Raw genomic sequence first — 20,658 nt, 5'->3', positions numbered from 1 at the left:
GTTTGTCATTTGTTTAATCGGTTATTGTTTGCAAGTTCTGTGCAATGAATACAATGATCATTAGAACATTTAGAATGCTATGTACTACAATATTTACACAAACTATTAAAACTTAAGATCCAAAATTTTTAATATGTACATGAACGTCAGTCAATAAAATGACACAAAAATCAAGGTTATAAATAGTGTTATATTGTTATAATGCACAAATATATGCAAAATCTTCAATATACATGAGAAATATATATTGCATTAAATGAGTGGTTATTTCTATAGCAAATCCTGAGGAGATCATCAGTCTTATGGGCTTTGAAGGAAAGTAAATATCTAACAAATGTCAATAATAGCAGAATGACTACACATTCGCTTCACCACATTAACAACACAAACGTGCACTAAATATCTATTGTAAGGTTCTTGCATTACAATCTTTGTTGTATACAATAGTTGTATAGGATTAGTAGGTTATCATGGGATGAATGATTCATCAGTGCTGTAATATAGCACCAATAGTTGCATAGTTTTTGTTAAAAGACTGCTGAGTTTCTTGATCCTTCACATTTTTCACATGGAGGAGATGCTTCCTGCTGGGTTGGACAAAATGTTCCAGTCATGCAGCTCAGAAAGTGGCAGTCACATGGACCAGCTACTTCTCTTCAAATCGTCTACATTTCAGACCCCTTCCCCCCAGTGGGAGAGGCTGCAGTCAGGACGAGTAGTAGTGGTGGTGGTGGTGGTGGTGGTGATGGTGCTCGTGGAGGTGATGGTGCTCATGTTTCTGAGCTATGGGCAGGAACCCTGCAGGGGGAGCTCCTGCTCCCGGATGCAGGTCCCGGTCCAGCCCCCGTGCTGGTTGGGGTGACGGAGTGTCCCGGAGCCTGGCGCGGACTCGCTTACCGTGGCTGTGTTGCTGCTGCTCAGCTGGGTTGCACCAGCTGACAGGGTGATGGCCATGCAGCCTGCTGGGTTTGACCGGGACTCCGCCGGCCCCCGTGGACTTGCAGCGGCCCCGGAGGGACGCGAGGAAGGTGACACCGCGGCCGCCGCTCGTCCCCGAGCCGCAAGCGTCTGGCTGGGACCTGCGCTGGGGGGCGGTGCGGGCAGCGTGAGCCTGGGCCTCCTGACCCTGCTCCTCAGCAGGTGACTGAAGAGTGTAGTCTGAAGGGAGAGTGGTTGGGAGGCCTTAGGGGGTTATCCAGACACCTTCAATAGCTCTGTGTCTAACACCGTTTCAATCTTGCATAATAGAAAAACAACATTTTTATATGTCTAGGGTTTTATATGCAATAAATTGAAAACAGAAAACGATTCTATTGATTCATTTAAATAGATTAAAACCTATTCCTCTCATATGACATGTTTGTGAACAGTAATAAGCCAGACGAGGGTGAGGTCATGGTGAAGCCAGTTTGCTACCTGTTTCAAATTTGCATGTGTAGTTTTCGATCCCAGCCAGGTCCAAATAGTGGTTTCTACGTTCTGAGTTCTCATCTGTACAGTAAAGCTTTCTTTCCGAAATGCCAGGAAGATCTGGACTTTTTCCTCTTTCAGGGGTGAGAAAGGAAGTGCAGTTAGTATTTCCTTACTGGTTTGAGGAATTTCTTACACGATATATTAGGTATCAGGTCATTTCTTGCAGCCACATCACAAGTAGGCAATCAATTTAGCAGTTTAGATGGTTATTTTAAGAATAAAAATTAGAAGTAATGTTATTATTTCTCATTTTTATATGTATGCTTTTTAACATTTCTGTACTTAATATTTAATTCAATCCATTTAGATTACCAAATAAATAACCTAGTTTTAATCCCAACTCCTCCGTGTCTCCCTAAGGCGTTGGTAAAATGGTTCAGAACTGCTAGGCTTTTCCTTAATAAAATAAAGACCGAAACATTGTTTTTAATCATTTATGGCCATTTTTTCCAACCCTAATGCTAACGCTAACCCTAACCTTGTTCTTTAATGGGTGAGCCAACCTGATGTGGCAGGGGTGGCTCTCCTCAGGATGGTCTCGCCTGTTCACAGAAGACCCAGTATCTCGATCTGACAAGGGTTTAAATATTGCCATGGTCACACAAAGTATACATCTACTCTGTTTTTATGTGCTCACAATACTGTTCCATCTGCATATTCAGTACACCATATTGTTACATATGCAGGGATTTTAATGGTAGAAACTCACCTCTTTTGTTGCTGCTGACTGATGGTGTGACAGAAAGTTTGACACGCAGTGTTTTGCTGTTGCTAAGTTCAGACTGCTTGACAGATGCATCCACCACCTCACAGATTGTGTGCATGAGCCCAGACATGTCCTGTGCCACACACATTCACAGTCTGAGACATCGTGCAGTTCATTTCAGAGTCAAGGACAGACACTGCTCTTGGAGGTATTACCTCCTTGGTCACTCGGCCGGTGTTGTCCAAGTCATACAGCGTGAAGACCCACTCTTGCCGATTTTCGTCCACAATGGGCACATTGCATTCCATGTTCTGTAACAAACAAAATGAATGAACATTTTGGTTTTTGCGGTTTTCGTAGTCAGCATGTTGACTTCAGGCTGTCATACATCACTCTTTGCAGTTTTCCTCGGGGCATCTCCATTTTCTGATGAAAGAAAGAGGTTGCGACTTTGATATTCAGCTGCTCTCTGTGGTGGCAGTATTACTGTAAATAAAAACCAAAACTAAGTCAATATGTGTGTATGTGTGTGTGTGTATGTGTATATATGTATGTGTGTGTGTGTGTGTTTAGGTAGATAGGAAAAGCTTAGGAAGATAAGAGAGTAAAATTGCAATGAAGTATACAAGTATTCCCCTCGTCATTTCACATCCTACCCTCCAGAGGGCAGTCATGATCCAAGAATTGGTCATCCCTTAACTCCGCACCATACACATCCTGGAATGAAGAAAGGAGGAATGGGAGAAGGAGAGAGAGAGAGTGAGCATGAGAGAAAGTGAGAAAGAGAGAGATGAGTAAATCTCTGGAACGTCCAGAGAAAACAAGGCATGGTCTTTGGCAGTTTCTCTGTCTGTCTGGCAGAGGGTGAGTGGAGGAGGGAAGTAGAGACGCCTGCACATCTGTAGAGTTGTAGTATGTCAGTGTGTAGGTCGGAGGCTCGAAGCACCAGCCAGCTCTTCCAACTACACTCCAACTTCATGTCTCCTCCAAAAGAAGCTGTGCACACTTGCGTCTGAAATGTGATTTTTCATTGCTCATAGATAAGTGCTCATACACAGATTTACATATTTCTTTGCAAGTGCAACCTCTTGTATAACTTCAACAGTGAAACAGTATAAAATGTGATAAAATCACATCTTTTTTGGGGGGGGGGGGGGGGGTGACGTACACATACACAAACACAAAAGTCCTTGGTGCAATCTGTCTCTCTTAGCTTACAATCAACCCCCTTAATGTATCCACCATGAAGGGCCTGGTGGTAAGCTTCATTCTTTGCACTCCTGCGGTTTCAAGCACAATTGTTTCCAGACGCTTTGCACTATTGAATTTAGTGGGAGGAAGTGAACCAGCTTTCAGTTCTACATCTTTGCTAATCTCTGTGTGTCATAATTCCCTCCATGTGCCACTAACCAGCACAGAAAGCCTTCGGTCATCTCACCTGGAGCGTAAAGATGAACTCTCATGCCACAAACAGGAGTTATATAACACATGTGTGTGATCTATGTATTTTACACAGTATCTGACCATTTCTGAACATAAGGACCATATCAGGTGATACTGGGTTGATGCTGCAAATATTAGCTGACACCTTTAAGTAGCATAATAAATGCAGTCATGGAAGTTCTGAATCTGCGAACGATGTTTATGTAGGAAAGGTCTTCTCTCTTAGCTAGACTTGACTTATAATGAATTACTAGCAGAAGTGTCAGAGTTTTAAGTCCTATGTAGTTTAAAATATGTAATCTTAGTAAAGAAAAACATAACTGAATGATTATTGTATTACTGTAAAGTTTAAAAGGATCAATAAGAAGATCCATAGATATTGGACCATTGTAGAATATTTCATTGAAGAAATATTGATTACTCCCATTGTTGGCAGCGCCATACTATTACTAGTGTCAGGACAAATACCACCAACATGATGTCTCCTGTCAGGGGTGTTTACCTCACCAGACCAATCAGCTATACAGAGCACCCTAGACCAAGTGCACACTTGAGATGGCAACCATTAATACCTACACATGTTTCTAATTTATTTATTCCTGAGGTTCTTGTTGTTCAAAACCATCAGTGCATTCTTATTTAAGAGACCTCACACTGATATTCCTAGTCACCAAAAAATTACACTAGTATGTAATGTCTAGTGTGGTCTTTAAGAGGAAAATAACAGGCAGTCTCCTACAGCGAGAGAGCATGATGCAAACACAAGACCAGTCCTGCCAGCATTTACATCAGCCTGCATCATAAAGTAAGATTCATTACATCACATAAATCCCAGTAAATATTTATACTCCCCAATGCTCTCATTTAGGCCTGAATGTGCATAGCAAATATTTTATACTCATACTTGCATTTGACATAACTTCTCAAAAGGGCAAGAACTCTCATCTCGGGGTAACATCTGTCAAACACATGAGTGATCGGCATTAGCGCTGCATTCGCTTCAAATGATACAGCGGCGAGCGGCCCACGGAGACAACTCAGCAGAGGACGCAGGGACACGAGACGTACAGCTGCGTCAGCGAACAGAGCTTCCAGAAGCCCGGTGGAGAGCAGGAGAACAAAGGTCCCCGCAGATGAGGATGATGAGTGACTGGCCTTCCTGCCATCATCACAGCCAGGCCTCCGCCACGCTCTGCCTGCTCCGGGGCCTTTCATGTGGGATCGGGTTACCACGAGGGGTGGGGGTGGGGGTGGAGGTGGGGGTCCTTTCCTGCTCTAAGCCGGGTGTCGCAGGGCAAGGCCCCCCCCCCAGCCAATCCCGGATTCTTCTCCACCACCCACCCACACTGCTTTCTGAACCCTCTCACAGTCCTGGAAACAGTGGCCTGCTTTGTTCCTCTTTACTTCCTGTCACCGAACACCTGGATGCTAGCCTTATTACATGACGAGAAAAAAGACGGAAGAGCACCATGTCATTGCATCATCACTGAGGCAAGGCAGGTAGGAGATCTGTCCGGGCCAAATCAGGGTACTAAAATGTTTGATATTGTCTGTAGTTGCATTAATGTTGAGATTAGACTTGCCTGATTTTATCTTTTATGGTCACGCACTAAACTCCCTCACAACTCCAACTTACCTCGCCATGTTCAGACAAGTACACAAACAGAAATCACAATAAGGCAGAAAGTATTAGTCCTTCTCCTTCTCTGCCTTAGCCAAGATTATTTGATTGGAACAAACTGATAAAGTGTCAACTTGCAGCTTTAAATTTTTACCATAGTCTTATGCAAACTCCTCAAGCATTAACCTTTGTAAGGTTGGACTTTGTATTTTATGCCAGAATTCTCCAGGTCTGTCAAAGCAAACAGGTTTGGTGATGAATGGTGCCTTTGTTATTTAGTTTAGTGAGGGTCGCCACTTTGGCATGACTCAGATTACTTTAGAGAAGTGTTGATTGGAGACTTCTAAGCACTCCAAGATGTTTGGAATATGGACACCGACACAAATGTTTTATCTTTGATCCTCGGTTGTGTTAAAATACCGCATAAACCAATAATGTTGGCTTTTCTTTTCATTAGGTTACAAAACAGCCGTTCCACGTTCCACAAACAATGTGCATTTACAATGTGCAGACATTCTTTCTTTCAAATGGGTAGACTGTTTCAGTTATGTGAGGAAGTAATTTCTAGAGATGTTAAGACGTTTGTTTACCAAGCACTCAGAACCCACACAGATATATCCGGCAACTGTTCTGCAAAAAATACAAAATGAAAATTTCATTGGTCCTTTTTTGCTGACATGACAAGAATCTGAGACAGGGAATTTGGGTTCACAGACGTGTGTGTTTACTCCAGGGCATCTAGCTCTATGGCAAACATGTGCCATACTTGGGCACCGTCTCCTGAGCTTGCTGCTTATTTTTTGAACCATTTGAGTAAACATGTTATGGTCACCTCCAGGCGCTCTCCCAGTGAGTCGAAGTCATGGCTCAGTGGACAGAGCACACGCTCCCCCCCCCCCTCCCCCCCCACACCCCTGCCCCCACCCCCATCAGCCTTTGAAGTGTGGCTGGGAGCGGAAAAAGGGTGAAAGAGGGGATTCTTCCAGCCCCTCCGAGCAAACACTGGTCGCTTTGAGCCCCGTGGCCCAGCTCTTTTAAGTGTCCTTGGCTTTATGATTCAAGCTACAGGATGCTGACACAAAAGAGCAGTGTTACAATCAGAGTCAGAGCACACTGCAACCATCCCTGCTCATCTCATCCTCAAAAGACACAGCTCGTTAGAATAACATTTTTAGAAAACACTGTATGCAAAGGATATGGAATATATGGAATATAAGGTCTTAGGATACAGGCAGGCATGTCATTTGTAATTTAGCTAGCAGCCATGATCCGTAAACTAAAATTAAAATTCCTGCAAAGTACTAAGAAGCATAGCGATCAACATTATTTCAATATTTGATAGTTTATTTGTTTTTGATAAGGCCAGTTTTGAGTATGGAGCACTAAGAGGGAACAGTCGGAAAACGTAAGCGTTAGTTATTCTCAAAGACTTTCTGAGCTTTTCTGAGTTCTACTCCTGCTCAGCTGGTTATGTTCTTGTAGTGGACGGGTTTGCAGTCAGTTTGACTGGTGTTTTAATGTACTGAATTCTCTAGCAACCTCAAAATTAAAAGCTCAAATTTTCAGATATATTATACGACTTATATCTTGTCAATCAGCGCTATGGAATAATCATGGCCTGATGTATCATGTAATTAATTAAATGGAATTACCAAATCACAAGTGGTTGCACACCCACTTAAAGAGGCTAAACTGTGGCCCCCAGCCTGTCTCAAGTGGCCAACAAATTTGGCTGACATGAAATGAAAGACGAAAAACCACAAAAAATGAAAGATTTCCAAATATGGCATGACAGCATTTTAATTATTTTTGTAGAAAACTGATATTTACTAATATTGATCTTCTACACTACACCCCAAGACAACACTCTCCTGGTATACTGGTTTGGAGGTGTCAGACCACGCACACCAACCAGAGCAAAACGACAAGGCAGACACTTGATGAGATGAACTGGGGCATCACCGTCAATCTCAGGTCTCCATCCCTTCTCCCAGAGTCCAGCCATCTCCATTGCGCGAGTCGCCTCCCACGGCCCTCTGCCGTGCATCTCCTCCCACTAACTGCACCTCCTTCCACCTCCTCCAACCACTTCCCCCCAATTTTCCCAGGACAGCCCCTCTCTGTTTTCAAAACTAGTACCAGATGTGCGGTGGAACTTTGCTCAAAGACCCTGCTCCTCTGGCTGCCAGCCATAAGCATTTCACACTGTAAGGAGGGTTCCAGACTCTATTGAGGCAATGAGAAACAAGAGAGAGGAAAGAGAACTCTTCCCAAACATCATTAAAGTTCTTAGCTGGTCTGTACATAGTTAAGGCCAGAGAGTAATGAATTTAGCTGGGAACCTGAAACTGAAAAGAATGTAATTCATTAGTGGAAATGGTTTAAGTTTCATAGAATGTTCCCGGTCTAAAAGCACAGTCAAAAAGGGGAAAAGCTGGAGTGCTGGAGGGTATGTCTGCACGAATGGCTCATATGCTGTCCTGCACAACTGAATGAAAACTGTTTGAAAACCTTCATATATAACCAAGGGAAACAATATCAATAATTGACTTAGAGTTCGACAGACCATTCAGAAATGTTATGCAGACACAGTCTACTGTTAACATAACACTTCAATACAACAGAAATAAGAGTTGTAAACACACACACACATACACACACACACACACACACACACACACACACACACACACACACACTTCTACTTTGGTCCCTAAGTAAGACGAATGTCATGACTTTGCACCAGTAAACCACAGATATTGTTTTTTACTGGAATTTCAGAGTTCTCGTGGATTATCCCTTGCAATCTCAAAGTAAAGAAGTATTCAACTGGGGGCTAATATTATTCTAAAGTGTATTTGAAAAACACTATGATATCCAAATTGCACTAGCTATATTTTGTGGTAACCTATCTGTCCATCAGTTTGTTGTGATGTTATTCTTCAAAGCATACTACAGGCTAAATAAAGGAAAAGTTGCAATAACAAATATATTCATTTTATATATTTATATTTTCTTCATAAAATAAGTGATTGTTTAATATTATATTGTTTCAAACTGATTGCTTTATTGTTCGAAATCACAACATAATATCCTGGAGAATGTAACATGAAGGAGAGTTATGGCTAAATGACCGGAGTCCCCCGTACCTGCTTGTGTTGGCTTCTGTGAGACTCGCTATGGTCAGCCGACTCCCTCTGGAACAGAAGCGCGCTCGTTGCGAACGTGCCACCTAAAACATCAAATATCCATGCTGCTATTTAAAATCAAAAAGCACCAGCATCAAACTCTGTGAATGAAGTGCATGTGAAACAACGCCTTACTTACCCTCTGGATTCTCTCTGCGTTTACACGCTAAAAATGATAGGAAATTGTGAGGCACGTATTTATTTAGGGTGTTACAAAGCCGTTTATTCAATTCAATTCAATCTTAAAACGTTTTCCGACAGAAAAGAAATAAAAATCTTACCATGTTTAGATTGCAATTTTCCCATGTTGCCCCGTCTTCTATAATGTATAGTACTTAATTATCAATTAAGGAAAAACTGAAAGAAGTTGTTTGCCATGACTGCAGAAAGGGGACTGAATAGGTAATATTCCATTTGGGTCTATCCATACTGTCCAGTATCTAATATTCGAGGCCAGAGTCAAGTTTTGTAGAATTCTCTGTGGGAATGTTCGACTAGGATGTTTTCTCTGAGGAAGAAACGCAAATCGAAGGTTCCGAGAGCTCCCGCCCTCCCTTTGACGATGGGCGCGCCTCCTTACGGTCGTTGGTTATTTAGCAACTATTCTTCGGTAGCACAGCTTAAGTAGCATTAGGTTACCGGTGTATCAGTTAACTGTCTGAGCAGTCAATTATAACAAGAGAAACGAATTATCGACAAATTAAGTATAACTGATTCATGTAGCCTATTATCCTAAATTCATTATAGCCTGCTAATAATTTTAAATCACTTAAATAATCCCAGAGGTGTTCATCATTAGTGGTGGTATAATTCGAATTGCTAAATAATAATGTAAATTGGTTATTTAGCCTATTGTTTATATGCATTACAATTACAGTTGTCTAAACTGTACAGTTGCTTAGAATATGCATGCATGCAATTTTGAATAATGTTACCATGAAAGTGTGGACGAAGTGCTTATGAACAAGGAAAATTCCCTTATATGTTGTGTGGATGTAGTGCCTGCTGATTTGCGGAAATGGCATTCTTATATTGTTTGTTTCCTATGCTGTTACTGTATGAACCTATGCTGTTACTGTATGCAGAGGCGGTCTTTGCATAGAGGCGTTGCTAGGCAATTGCCTTGGGCCCCTCCCACTGTAGGGCCCCCTTGTCTAGCTAAAGCCAGGTTCACACTACACGACTTTTCAGTCGTCAGGTTTTTGTGCCGTTCGCACTACATGACTGGTTGTGCTGTAATCGCGAGTCTTTCAGTTGTTGTGGATTTCACACTACATGACTGATCGGCGACGCGGGCTCACGAATTAAACGACTGGGGAATTGCCGACTCATCTGGCTGCCGTCCAAAAACACGAGAACACGAAAACGAAACACTCGCGAGAACCAGCAACACCACGTAGAAGAAAAAAAACAATGTACATGTACTCCACATTTTCGTTATTATTATTTTTTTACCGTTTAACCACTCCATAGTCCCAAATTGCCAGAATTATTTCATCTCTCCGTTGCAGTGAACATAGATATAGTCAATCGCACTATTTCTCCAGTGCTGTCACAATAACTTAAACACAGTGTTGTATGAAGCTAGACGCTGCTGTTGACTCACAGTCACCGACTGGGCTAGATAATAAACATGCTAGATATCTGCCGGTCGTCTGCGATGAGTTGGCGACCACTCGGCGAGCGTCTTTCAGCAGTTCACACTACACGACTGAGCGAGCGCCGAGTGATCCCCGATTTGCCTCCGACCACAGTTTCTGTCGGCGATCTACAAAAACAGTCGGCGACTGAAAAACCATCCTAAAATCGTGTAGTGTGAACCTGAACTTATTTCTCGCATATTAATGTTGATGGGCCCCCTAACTAAATTCGCCTTGAGCCCCCAAATTGCTAAGTCCACCACTGACTGTATGACCGGGTGGCATTCTGGAGACAATACCTTAATACCACATTAGTGGTTAATTGTCGACTGGCATTTTTCATTTCCGGTTTATTTTATTGATTATTATTATATTAATTAATATTATTTTTATTATTATTATAAGACTCCGTATTTCCAGCTATATTAAATATGTATGGAGACAAAATGGGGTCTTGAATAAAATAAAACTGGGTATTTAATAAAATAAACAAGATGAAGACACTTGAAGTTGAGACAAAATTAATTGCAAATCAAATTGATTTTCTGTTTACATACACATAGTAGTAGTTCTAGTGATTTACTGTACATTAAATAGTGAAAAACACTTAAGAGTTAATTGTCTTTCACTATGCCTTTCACACTAGTAAGAAAATATAAGACAATCATATAGAAAACCTATAGGTAAAACTAAACAACAAATTATATTGGCAAGTTATAAATAAACTTTAAAATGAAGGCTTCTGTATAGAGTTAAATAGTTAGTGAATATTTAACAAAGAGGTAAAGAGCAGTGGTCATAAGGTGCAATAGTGCAATGTATTATTGTGAAACAGTAAAAAAAAAAAAAGCAGCTACGAATATTGTGGTGTATGAATAGTTAAGAGTTCAAAGAGTACATATATGAGGAGTGAACAGTGCCTTTCAGTGAGTAGGGTGTACACCACAAACAGAGTTCAACAGTACAGACTGGTGAGAGGGGTCAGCGTGCATGAGCCTGGCTGCCTGTGTGTAGAAGCAGTTCACAAGGCTCGTCTTGGTCTTCACTTCTATAGTATGTGCCTGATGGCAAAAGAAAGAGTTAGTTGTGATGATGTTTGATGATGTAGTTGCTGTGATTGGGCGTGGTAGTGAAGGGGGGGGCACGCCCATACCCAGGGCCCGAATAGGGAGAGGGGCCAATTTTTTGCTCATGTGCCTTTTTTACTGGCATTTATAGGGGCATTTATAGGGGCCCACTGACATTGAGAGTGTACAGGGCCCAGAATTTGCTGCTACGCCCCTACACAAAGTATAAGAAGATATCCAGATATCTGGATATCGGTTGTTGATTGGCTGCGCTTTTGTCAATTACAAAATAAATGCACTGCCTTATGTAAAAAAGCTAAGAGTGCATATTACCTAACTGAAACTGCAGATAATTTAAATAATCCTTGTAAGTTTTTTTTTGTAAGTAACTTTCTGGTAATACTTACTAAGAAAACCTCCCCACTGAGCTAGTGGTTGATCCAATCAGTGGTCCAATCAGTCAACTGCTAGTAATACTTTTGTTTTTTCTAATATTCCTGTCAGTAAGGTCCGTAAGGAGCTTAAAAGGCTAGATATTAAAAAATCTGCTGGCCCAGACAACCTCCCGCCTTATTTTCTATGCTTAGCTGCTGACATCATAGCTGAGCCAGTAGCATAATTTTTTTATCTTTCTGTGCAATAAAACATTATTCCTAATATCTGGAAATCGGCTTTTGTTCTATCTTTACTGAAAGGTGGGGATCCCATGGCTTTAAATAAGGCCCATTTCGAAACTGTGTGCTTTAGCAAAAGTTATGGAAAGGATTATAAATGAACAGGTCAAGCATCGTTTGTACTCAAGAAGCATTTTATCATCTCATCAATCTAGGTTTAGAAAGCAACATGGTACAGTGACTACCTCTTTAAAAGTTTTTAACAATGTAATTGAAGCTCTAGACGCAAAGGATTATTGTGCTGCCCTTTTTGTTGATCTATCTAAGGCTTTTGATACAGTTGATCATGGGATTTAATGCCAAAGGCTTTTAGATATTGGGTTTACTGAGCAGGCTATGGGCTGGTTCCTGAACTACTTAACTGACCGAAAGCAGCGTGTACAATATTTAGATATCTCCAGGGGAGTCTCTCAAGGTTCAGTTTAGGCCTTTTTATTATTTATATTAATAATCTTGCCCATGATCTTGCAAATGCATCTGTGCACTTCTATGCTGATGACACTGTAATTTACTGACATGCAAAATCAGTTGCTCTTGTTTTTACGTACCTTCAGTCCACTTTTAGCACTATTCAGTCAGTTATTAGAACTCCGCCTGGTTAAAAATGCTAAAAAAAAAAAAAAAAACTAAGAGTATTTTATTTTCAAAAAGAAAAAAGTATCTTCTCCCTTACCCACTATTACTACTGTACAAGAACTGCGAATTGATTTTGTAATGTCATGTGTGATGTCACCTTGGCATCACTATTGATGAGAATTAGAATTTTATCCCCCACATTGAATGTCTTCTTTAAAAGCTAAAGCTGCAACTTGGTTTCTTTTTTAGGAATAAGTCCTGTTTTTCTTTTAGAGCTAGGAAGCAGTTGGTTTTGGCTACCTTTTTAAGTAGGATAGATTACGGAGATATAATATATTTGAATGCCTCTGCCTCCTTACTACATATGTTGGACGCTGCTTACCATGGGGCTATTAGATTAATTACAGGTGCGAGACCCCTTACTCACCACTGTACTTTATACCCCTAAATTGGCCCTCCTTACATAATCTTAGGCTTTTACATTTTTACATTTATTTATGAATCTATAATCTGGCTCCGTCTTACCTCTTTACCTTTTTTCTCTGGTAAAGAGCAATATTACAGCCTTCGCCCCCAGGATTTTATCTCTTTAGTGTTCCTTCAGTGTGGATTGAGCTTGGTAAAAAGGCGTTTCTTTTTCCGGTCCCTCCAGCTGGAACATGCTTCAAAAGGAATTGAAACTGTCCAGTCTGGTCATGCTTAGGGATTTTAATATGTTATAGCTTGTATATTATGTTTTATGATAAGTTTTATGAACAATATGTATATTATTTAATTGTTGTTTTATCTTAGCTTAATTGTTGTTTTATATTGTATTAGAAACAGGTCTCTCTTGTAAATGAGACGCCAAGTCTGGGCCCTATACAAATTCTGGGCCCTGTACACTCTCAACGTCTGTGCGCCCCTATAAATATCAGTAAACAAGGCACGTGAGCAAAATGGGCCCCCTTCCCTACTTGGGCCCTGGGTAGTCAGGTCCACTTTTCCCCCCCACTACCACGCCCATGAATCCACCTATAAACCTAGAAATGATTTATGAAATCAGTACAAACTGGTAAGTACTGGTTAGATATTTAGTCTGAAATAGAAAATAAAAGGAAATCAAAAGCTGTAAAACATTAGACGGTCTGTTGAAGGTCTGTTTTAAGTTCACTGCTATTTTAACTTGTAATCTTAAAGACCAAATGCAAGATATGAGATTGAGATGGAGACTGAAGAGGAACACAAAGAAACCAAATATCCCCACACCTGCACCAATACTGCAGTGCACAGCAATAGAGCCCCAAGACAAGCAAACGTGCTTATGGAAAAAGGTTTGAATGGCAGATATAGGGAGCTCTGGGAATAGCCGGACAGAATTACTAAGGGAAGGCTACCCTTATACAACAGGTGCTAAATACATCATTGCGTGAGTCTACTTCTGTAACATTAGATACACATGTGAGCCGAGCAATAGTTCTTACTTCTATTTGTAAGTGAAGGAGGAAAACGTCTCAGAGGAGAAATGGGACAACCAATGCCCCCACACGCCAGACGCTGTTGTCTCAAGCAGACTCAATTCGCATTAACCCTCCCAATTTAATGCACAGTTAGCAGTTAGTTGGCACATTTGATTTTTCTTTAACAACCTCACAATTGAAATTATCCAGCGATATTTCGAATGAAAATATATATATTTCTGAATGTGTAAGATTTGGAATAGTCTGCTCACCCTATAAGGAATAGTCTGCTCACCCTATAAGACACAGGAGAATTTCGAAAACGATGTTTAAAAAACTGACAGAAAACCTTTAGACTTTATTTAATCTGTTCATTGCACAACGTGGATTATTTTGTGGGGACGGGACACTCATACTGACGTTTCGATGTAGTATCGAGCTTCTGAAGCACAGATGTTTCGAAACACTGCGCTGGAGTGCGGTTCAAAACGCCAATGTCACGTGAATATGATTAGAAGAGAAGGTGCGGTGCGGTTCACCTGCTTCAACACCCGATTACCTGCAGTTCCTTTTACTGACAATAAAACCTGATCACGAATCTGACTCAACCGGAGAAAGCTTAAAATTTAAGCAAACACATACCAAACCTCGAGATATGCGGAGAGAAAATTTTAAACATACTGATAATCAGCGTGATTCATTGGCTAAATATAGCATATGGTTAGTCATTTTGATAGGATTGGATAATGAGAAATAGACAGTGAGCAATAGTTAGGATATCGTTAATATATCAATTTTATCACTAAATATATGAGTGAACCTAGCAGGAACGATATGCTGTATATCCGCAACTTTATAAAGCAAAAAATAAGTAGGCCTATAACTAGGATGACCAAACGTATTTCACGTCCTGTCCCGGGTTTTTTTTAAGTGAGGAAATATCCTGGTTTTTAAATTACCTTCATTTGACTATCATTTGTTATTGAAGTTTTTAGTGTGGACTTTTACTAAAAAACATTTTTTATAAACCAACTATAAATATCATGTTATCGTAGGATTGCGGGCTTATGTTAAGTGAGTGCATGCATGTGCCGCATGTCAGCAACAAGCATTCTATGAGATTTTTTTTCCAAGACTGCAATAGTTCCTAAAGAATAACAATAAGAAAACTGATTCAGCATAAAACAGCAGAAAACCTATCTTTACAAACGTGAGACATAGAGAAATATCTATGAAACATCGCCGTTCATTACATCCCAAATTGCTGATGACAGTCTGTGATGATTGTGACGTCACGGAGATTTCGCCTCTTTTTAACTACGTTGGTTGTCAGTTGACCGTTAAAAATAAGATGTAAGGTAAGTGAATCAGAGGGCTTGAAAAGCTCTCTGTTGTTAGACGCTTCTTTAGAGGGCTTGAAAAGCACTATAGGCTATTGTTTTCCCTCATACGTCTTATTATTAGAGTGCTTGAAATGGGCCATCTACCGTTAGATGCTTCGTCATCTACACATTTCTACAATTACTGCAGCTCGAACCGTTTAACGTACAGACTCAGTTCAAACGGCCTCTCGAAGGTCTCGACGCTGAGACCTGTGCTATGTATTTTTTAAATATCGATCGGATTTGTAGTTCTTGATAAATTTTGTTTACAATTTTTAAACGTTCCATGTGAATGAATGGCGGAATGTTCAGAATTTCACGGCCAGCTATGTGTGTTGTCATGAGAAATAGCCTAATCAAAAACCTCCTGAATAAACTGCTGTAAAATCCTTACACTTTCTAGAAATTTTAATTTTAAATGGTGGAGAAACCTGCCCTTTCTGAAACCTCAAAATTTCTCATTGTACACACTACACCATCATACTCACACTCTTTATTTCATGCCATATACACACTATTCACATACAATCACTCTCTCTCTCTCACAAACACACGCACACACGGAGCGTGCTTTTTAAGCTCTCTTGGTAGTTCCTTCAGGAAATGCAATTTTTAAAATTGCACATGCCAAAAGAAATTAACAAGAATGATCACAGTAGCGCAAATATAGGCCTACACGTGGACGACTTTCTGTATTCCACAAAAATAAGTGTATTCATAATTTAGGTTCATTCACGTGTCCAAATTTTAGTTAATCATCATATAAGGAAAAGCTAAAAAAATATTTTTTTGCTTTGACTGGGGGAAAAAGCCTGAACAGGTTATATTCAATTTGGATTTACCCATACTGTCCAGTAGCTAGCTAATATTATAGTCTAGAGAAAAAATTGCAATTATCCCTTTCGTGATGGGTGTACATTATGGTCATTGAGTGTGGCCCGTATAATAATCATAACATGTACCTGAGTATTCAGATAATGGGGAAACTCCGGGTTTACCTGAGTCACAGGCAGTAAACGAATTTTAACTTTGCATTTCACAGAAGGATATGACGTAAACTTTTTGTAAACTTGGTCCCTCTTTACCAGCAAATATGGATCTTTGTTGTTTTTTTATTGGGGGGGGGATAGGCTACTGCGTTTCACCGTCTCTCCAGAAGTGTTTGATAGCCGTGGGTTCTGCATTTCATTGTGCTAGCCACTTCCAGGACAGGTCTGGAAATCGAAGGGTATACATGCGCTGAGAAATCAGAGTACTGAGCTACAATTCAGCTCCCTTTATCGGGTTTCGCAATGTACACACTGATTTAACATTGAACTTATATTGATTATTAATGTTCAGTTTGCAAAAGAAGGTTTTGGCATATTATGCAAATTAGGTATGAGTCCATGTGGGCAGAGTTTGGTAATTCTATTGACCTTTTCTGTTTTACTTGAACCAAATAATCAGAATTTTGTATCGAGGTCTCACGTGGCATGAATTACGGATCACAGCGTGTTTCACTTTACTATACTGCCCCCTTTAGGCCGATCACGCTCATCTCGCTTACCCAAGTGTCGGCACTGCTACCTACTTGCCAAGTTTCATATCTCAAGGTCTTACAGTTTGTTATGCACAATGAAATTTTAGTCAGAATATCCTAACAATTCCAGCTGAACACTATGAACATGATGAATCCCTAACTAGTTCTTGCTTTGTTAAATATGGACATTTATTAAGAAGCATTGAAAGATATTATTTAGATTTGTTATTATTTAGATTTATTGTTACTTCCCTTATTAATGCCAGTGCAGGACTTCATTACAGGGCTTCATTAGCAATAGCTGTCACTATCTCCAGGACCAAAAATATGATAATGGACTGCCCCGTCTTGGCCACGGTAAGCAAATTACGGTCCTCATTAGGGTATGAGTTTAAATTTGTGTATAAAGACATACAGTTTTTGATTATAGTTTGTATTATTATTGTTGTTGTTTCTTAACTCATCTGTGTGGCAGAGAGTATCTGAGGGCAGCAGGAAACATTTGTCAGAGAGGGTGAACAATGCACATCCAGAATTAATACACATCAAGGACATCACCCAACAAAAAGTAGGAAACCAATACCAATAGTGTGAAAGATGTCAAAGTGCGGCGGCTCCACTCTGGACCTCCAGACCAAAAATTATTAAATGGCATTGGAGCTGAATGGTGGATAGTAAGCACTCTGCTCTTCTGACATGTAGGATGACGCAGAAGCTAAGGATTACGTCTCCCAAGTTTTTATGGGTGCTCTACTGAAACACTTTTTGTTCAAATTCTTCATCATTACTGTGGTCACTAGTAACTGCTTCCTTGTCACCTTCCAGACCTACCTAGATACTGCAAAAGTGAGAATGGTTTGTCTGACTATATATGTAGGTATTCATATATTTATTTTCTCACACTCACACTTCATTCAGAGACCTGGGGGAGGTGAGGCTGATGTTATCATACCTGGGATGTGTTGGTGCCCTTATCACCACTGGAACATCCCTGGTGTTAACCTTTCACATATGCATGCTCTCTGGGTGGGAGGGTAAAATCTAGCTTTCTAGCAACTTTTTAAATATAATATTTATTGTTATGGCTTTCATATGACAGTGTACTGACATAAATGTAATTTTCTCATTTCAGAAATATCATTATATGATCTTTGTGTTTGAGTCCATTGCTGTTGCTGTCTTTATTTGGGAGATTCAACTCAAGTGATTTTATGGATTTAATATTTTCTGGCAGGTACTACTTTTACCTTTTCCCTGGAACTAAACTATTCCACTGTGTTGTTTAGAGGTATATTTATATCTGTAATATACTGGTTCCATCCATTGTTCCATCACATTGTCTTCTTTGTTGGTTTGTGTCTGCAGAATGGCTGGAATGTTGTGGACTTCTTGCTCACCTTGGCTGTGGTTATAATGAATGTAATCTTGTCCCAGCAAGACAAAAAAATTCTTAGGTGTGCTGTTATTACATTTTAAACATCATCTATATATTTAAAATATTTATTTAAAAAAATAAAAAGGTGACAACAAATGGAAATGTAAAAATATCTAATTAAAACAGCTACTGTCTGAGATCCATTAAAAGGTTCATTGGTTCCAAAGGCATGGAGCAGCCCAAGTGTTCATTAGATAATAAAATATGATGGACAATATAAACAATTATTTTAGCTTTGTTAATGTAAGAGTAACAAGTAGATACAGTAAGCTGACAACATAACATAATGCTCACAGTAAAGAACAGTACTGATTTTCTGTGCTGACTGTATTAAGCCTATTTCTTCTCATAACAGAAAAGGCTTTCATCACTAGTGAGAGGCTGACGTATAAATGGTAATTCATCTGTCATGTTGCAAGTTGTTTAACCCTTTCAAGTGTGCAGTAGATTGTCCAGGCAGTTTATGCTTTAGCAAATGCTTCATCTAAATGTATCTAAATGTGTTTTGTTCATTATGACTTAATACATCTCATTTCCATATGCAGCTAATAAATCAAAGCTAAATAACTTTCAATCTTCCGACCTCCAGCATCTTTCAAGTGATTCGTAGTGTGAGGGTGTTTGCAACACTGCCAGGATTAATCCAGGCCATCTTACAGTCTCTTCCTGACATGTTCAGCATCTTCATCTGCCTTTGTTTCTTCTTGCTGGTATGTCCTCCTAGATAATTGACATTATTTCAAATGTCCGTGCTACAATTCAAGGTTACAATAAAATGTATTTTAGATTTGACTTTCAAGAACACATCAATATTTATGCCTTTGCCACTTGTGCATGCTATAATCTATAGATAAATATTAATAGTTGTTCTCATATCTGATCTATGTCCAGGTGTTTGCAATGATTGGAACCACACTGTTCAGTGATGCTGTCCCGTCAGCGTTCGGCAATCTGCTGTCTGCACTAAATACTCTTTTTGTCTGCATTACACAAGAGGGTTGGTCTGATGTGTACCGAGAATTTAAAAGGTATGCAACATTTTTCTTACTGGTCCAACTAAGTCTTTATTCTCACATGTCTCTGGGCCAAACTCTGTTCCACAAAAAAACCTGTGAACTGTAGCTATGCATTGTTTCATTCGAGAAGTGATATGTATTTGACCTCCATAAACACTCTTCTAAGTGCAGTTTTGTCTTATGTAAGTGCTGAAGGACTTTCCTATGCTGCTGCCGTATACTTCATGATCGTCATCACGGGAGGTGCCTTCATCTTTGTAAACCTTCTTATTGCGGTTATTGCAACAAATATGGACACAGCAATAGAAGATAATGATGAGGTAAGTCTGCAATATGGGATCTCTTTTTTAAGCCAACAACCAATGCAAGATGCAAAAAAATAGTAATGTACAGACTGACCAAGCATACTACAATGTATGTGTAAATTATTGTTTGCCTGGATTTCAACATAATATAAACTGTTATTTCCCCAGCCAATGTCAGAAGATAAGTGCTTGCTCAAAGATCGAAATATCATCCATGTGGATCAAGTAGCTGCCAAAACCAAAATGACTATGTACCAGAAACCCTGAACAGACACCTGCCTAGATAATCTGACTGTGGAGATTACCGAGCAGATAGCCTTGATCACAGCAGCCATTGAAAAGAATGAGAAAGCTTATGTGAAGAATACTGAAGACCTACAGGCGTATGTTTCCCTAGCACAGCTAAAGAAATTAACTGTGTGTATGTGAAAGAGAGAGAGAGAGAGATAATATTTCCTGTTTTATACTGCTTGAGGCAAAACAGCTGTCTTGACTGAAACATGATATCTGTCAAAAGCTATTACAAGAATGGACACCTGGATTATAGAATGAAGCATTGTGCCGACTGTAAATATTTTGATCTAGAGTTGTGGACAAGGCCCATAGCATGTACAACAGAGAGAAAGACGAAGAGGTGATACTGCGCAATCAGATGGCCGCCTCCCTGCAGGACTTACTGAACAATGAGATTGCAATGGGCTGCTCTGGAGATATGCTATCCACCCTCATCGCCCTCGAAAAGGTACAGATTGTTGAGCACCATTTAAGATTGTTTAAGAGCACTGGGCTTTGAAAATCCAACTGTTCGATTACAAAAAAACTGTGGGTTGTAGCTATGCATTTGCATTCAATTAGCTTTTCTGTTTCAGGCTAATGTCATAGATTCGTCTGTAGATTCATCTCACATTTACCGGGCATGGTGCAGAGCCACGTCAAGACAGCTGTTAATGGCTCATTCCGCATCCAGTACTGAACACAGAAGAAACAATAGCAGATAGATGAAAACATTGGAGATTGTAGTTTTCAAACTCTAATCTTCTGACAGTGCCCCAATACAATGAAGTGGTGTACAACGAAACACACTTGTATTGTTGTTCATGTCTATTATGTCTTGAGTGGCAGACTCTTTGGAGTTTACCATATGTCCACAACAAATGGTGCAAACAAGTCA

At 40.0% G+C, this 20,658-nt stretch overlaps 2 protein-coding genes across 19 annotated transcripts; one reads left to right on the top strand and one right to left on the bottom strand.

Moving 5' to 3' along the window:
* Positions 1-112: 112 nt before the first annotated feature.
* Positions 113-8,993, bottom strand: LOC143516985 (protein naked cuticle homolog 2). 2 transcript variants are annotated; one of them, XM_077009006.1, is made up of 10 exons: positions 8,713-8,992; positions 8,571-8,597; positions 8,393-8,475; positions 2,836-2,896; positions 2,568-2,665; positions 2,395-2,490; positions 2,183-2,312; positions 1,977-2,043; positions 1,417-1,544; positions 113-1,158 (listed from the first exon to the last, which is right to left on the bottom strand). In XM_077009006.1, exons 1-10 carry the CDS (start codon positions 8,735-8,737, stop codon positions 707-709), a joined length of 1,167 nt encoding a protein of 388 aa, XP_076865121.1. In that variant the 5' UTR covers positions 8,738-8,992; the 3' UTR covers positions 113-706. The 2 variants fall into 2 exon arrangements, with proteins under 2 accessions (XP_076865121.1, XP_076865122.1); XM_077009007.1 differs by lacking the exons at positions 2,568-2,665; positions 2,836-2,896 and having other exon boundaries at positions 8,713-8,993.
* A 6,141-nt stretch (positions 8,994-15,134) lies between these two features.
* On the top strand, positions 15,135-20,565 carry LOC143516987 (cation channel sperm-associated protein 4-like). Of its 17 annotated transcripts, XM_077009024.1 has the most exons (11): positions 15,206-17,088; positions 17,207-17,245; positions 17,434-17,476; positions 17,650-17,965; positions 18,097-18,185; positions 18,756-18,876; positions 19,058-19,194; positions 19,370-19,502; positions 19,656-19,904; positions 20,073-20,229; positions 20,357-20,565. In XM_077009024.1, exons 5-9 carry the CDS (start codon positions 18,145-18,147, stop codon positions 19,752-19,754), a joined length of 531 nt encoding a protein of 176 aa, XP_076865139.1. In that variant the 5' UTR covers positions 15,206-17,088; positions 17,207-17,245; positions 17,434-17,476; positions 17,650-17,965; positions 18,097-18,144; the 3' UTR covers positions 19,755-19,904; positions 20,073-20,229; positions 20,357-20,565. The 17 variants fall into 17 exon arrangements, with proteins under 17 accessions (XP_076865127.1, XP_076865139.1, XP_076865131.1 ...); XM_077009012.1 differs by adding an exon at positions 15,135-15,185 and having other exon boundaries at positions 17,003-17,088; positions 17,207-17,965; XM_077009016.1 differs by having other exon boundaries at positions 15,206-16,804; positions 17,016-17,088; positions 17,207-17,965.
* The last annotated feature ends 93 nt before the right edge of the window (positions 20,566-20,658 follow it).

This window comes from Brachyhypopomus gauderio, chromosome 6 (assembly GCF_052324685.1).
Source record: "Brachyhypopomus gauderio isolate BG-103 chromosome 6, BGAUD_0.2, whole genome shotgun sequence".
Taxonomy (NCBI): domain Eukaryota; kingdom Metazoa; phylum Chordata; class Actinopteri; order Gymnotiformes; family Hypopomidae; genus Brachyhypopomus; species Brachyhypopomus gauderio.
The sequence above is the reverse complement of the archived record's forward strand: the minus strand, read 5'-3'. Positions and strand labels throughout refer to the sequence as shown.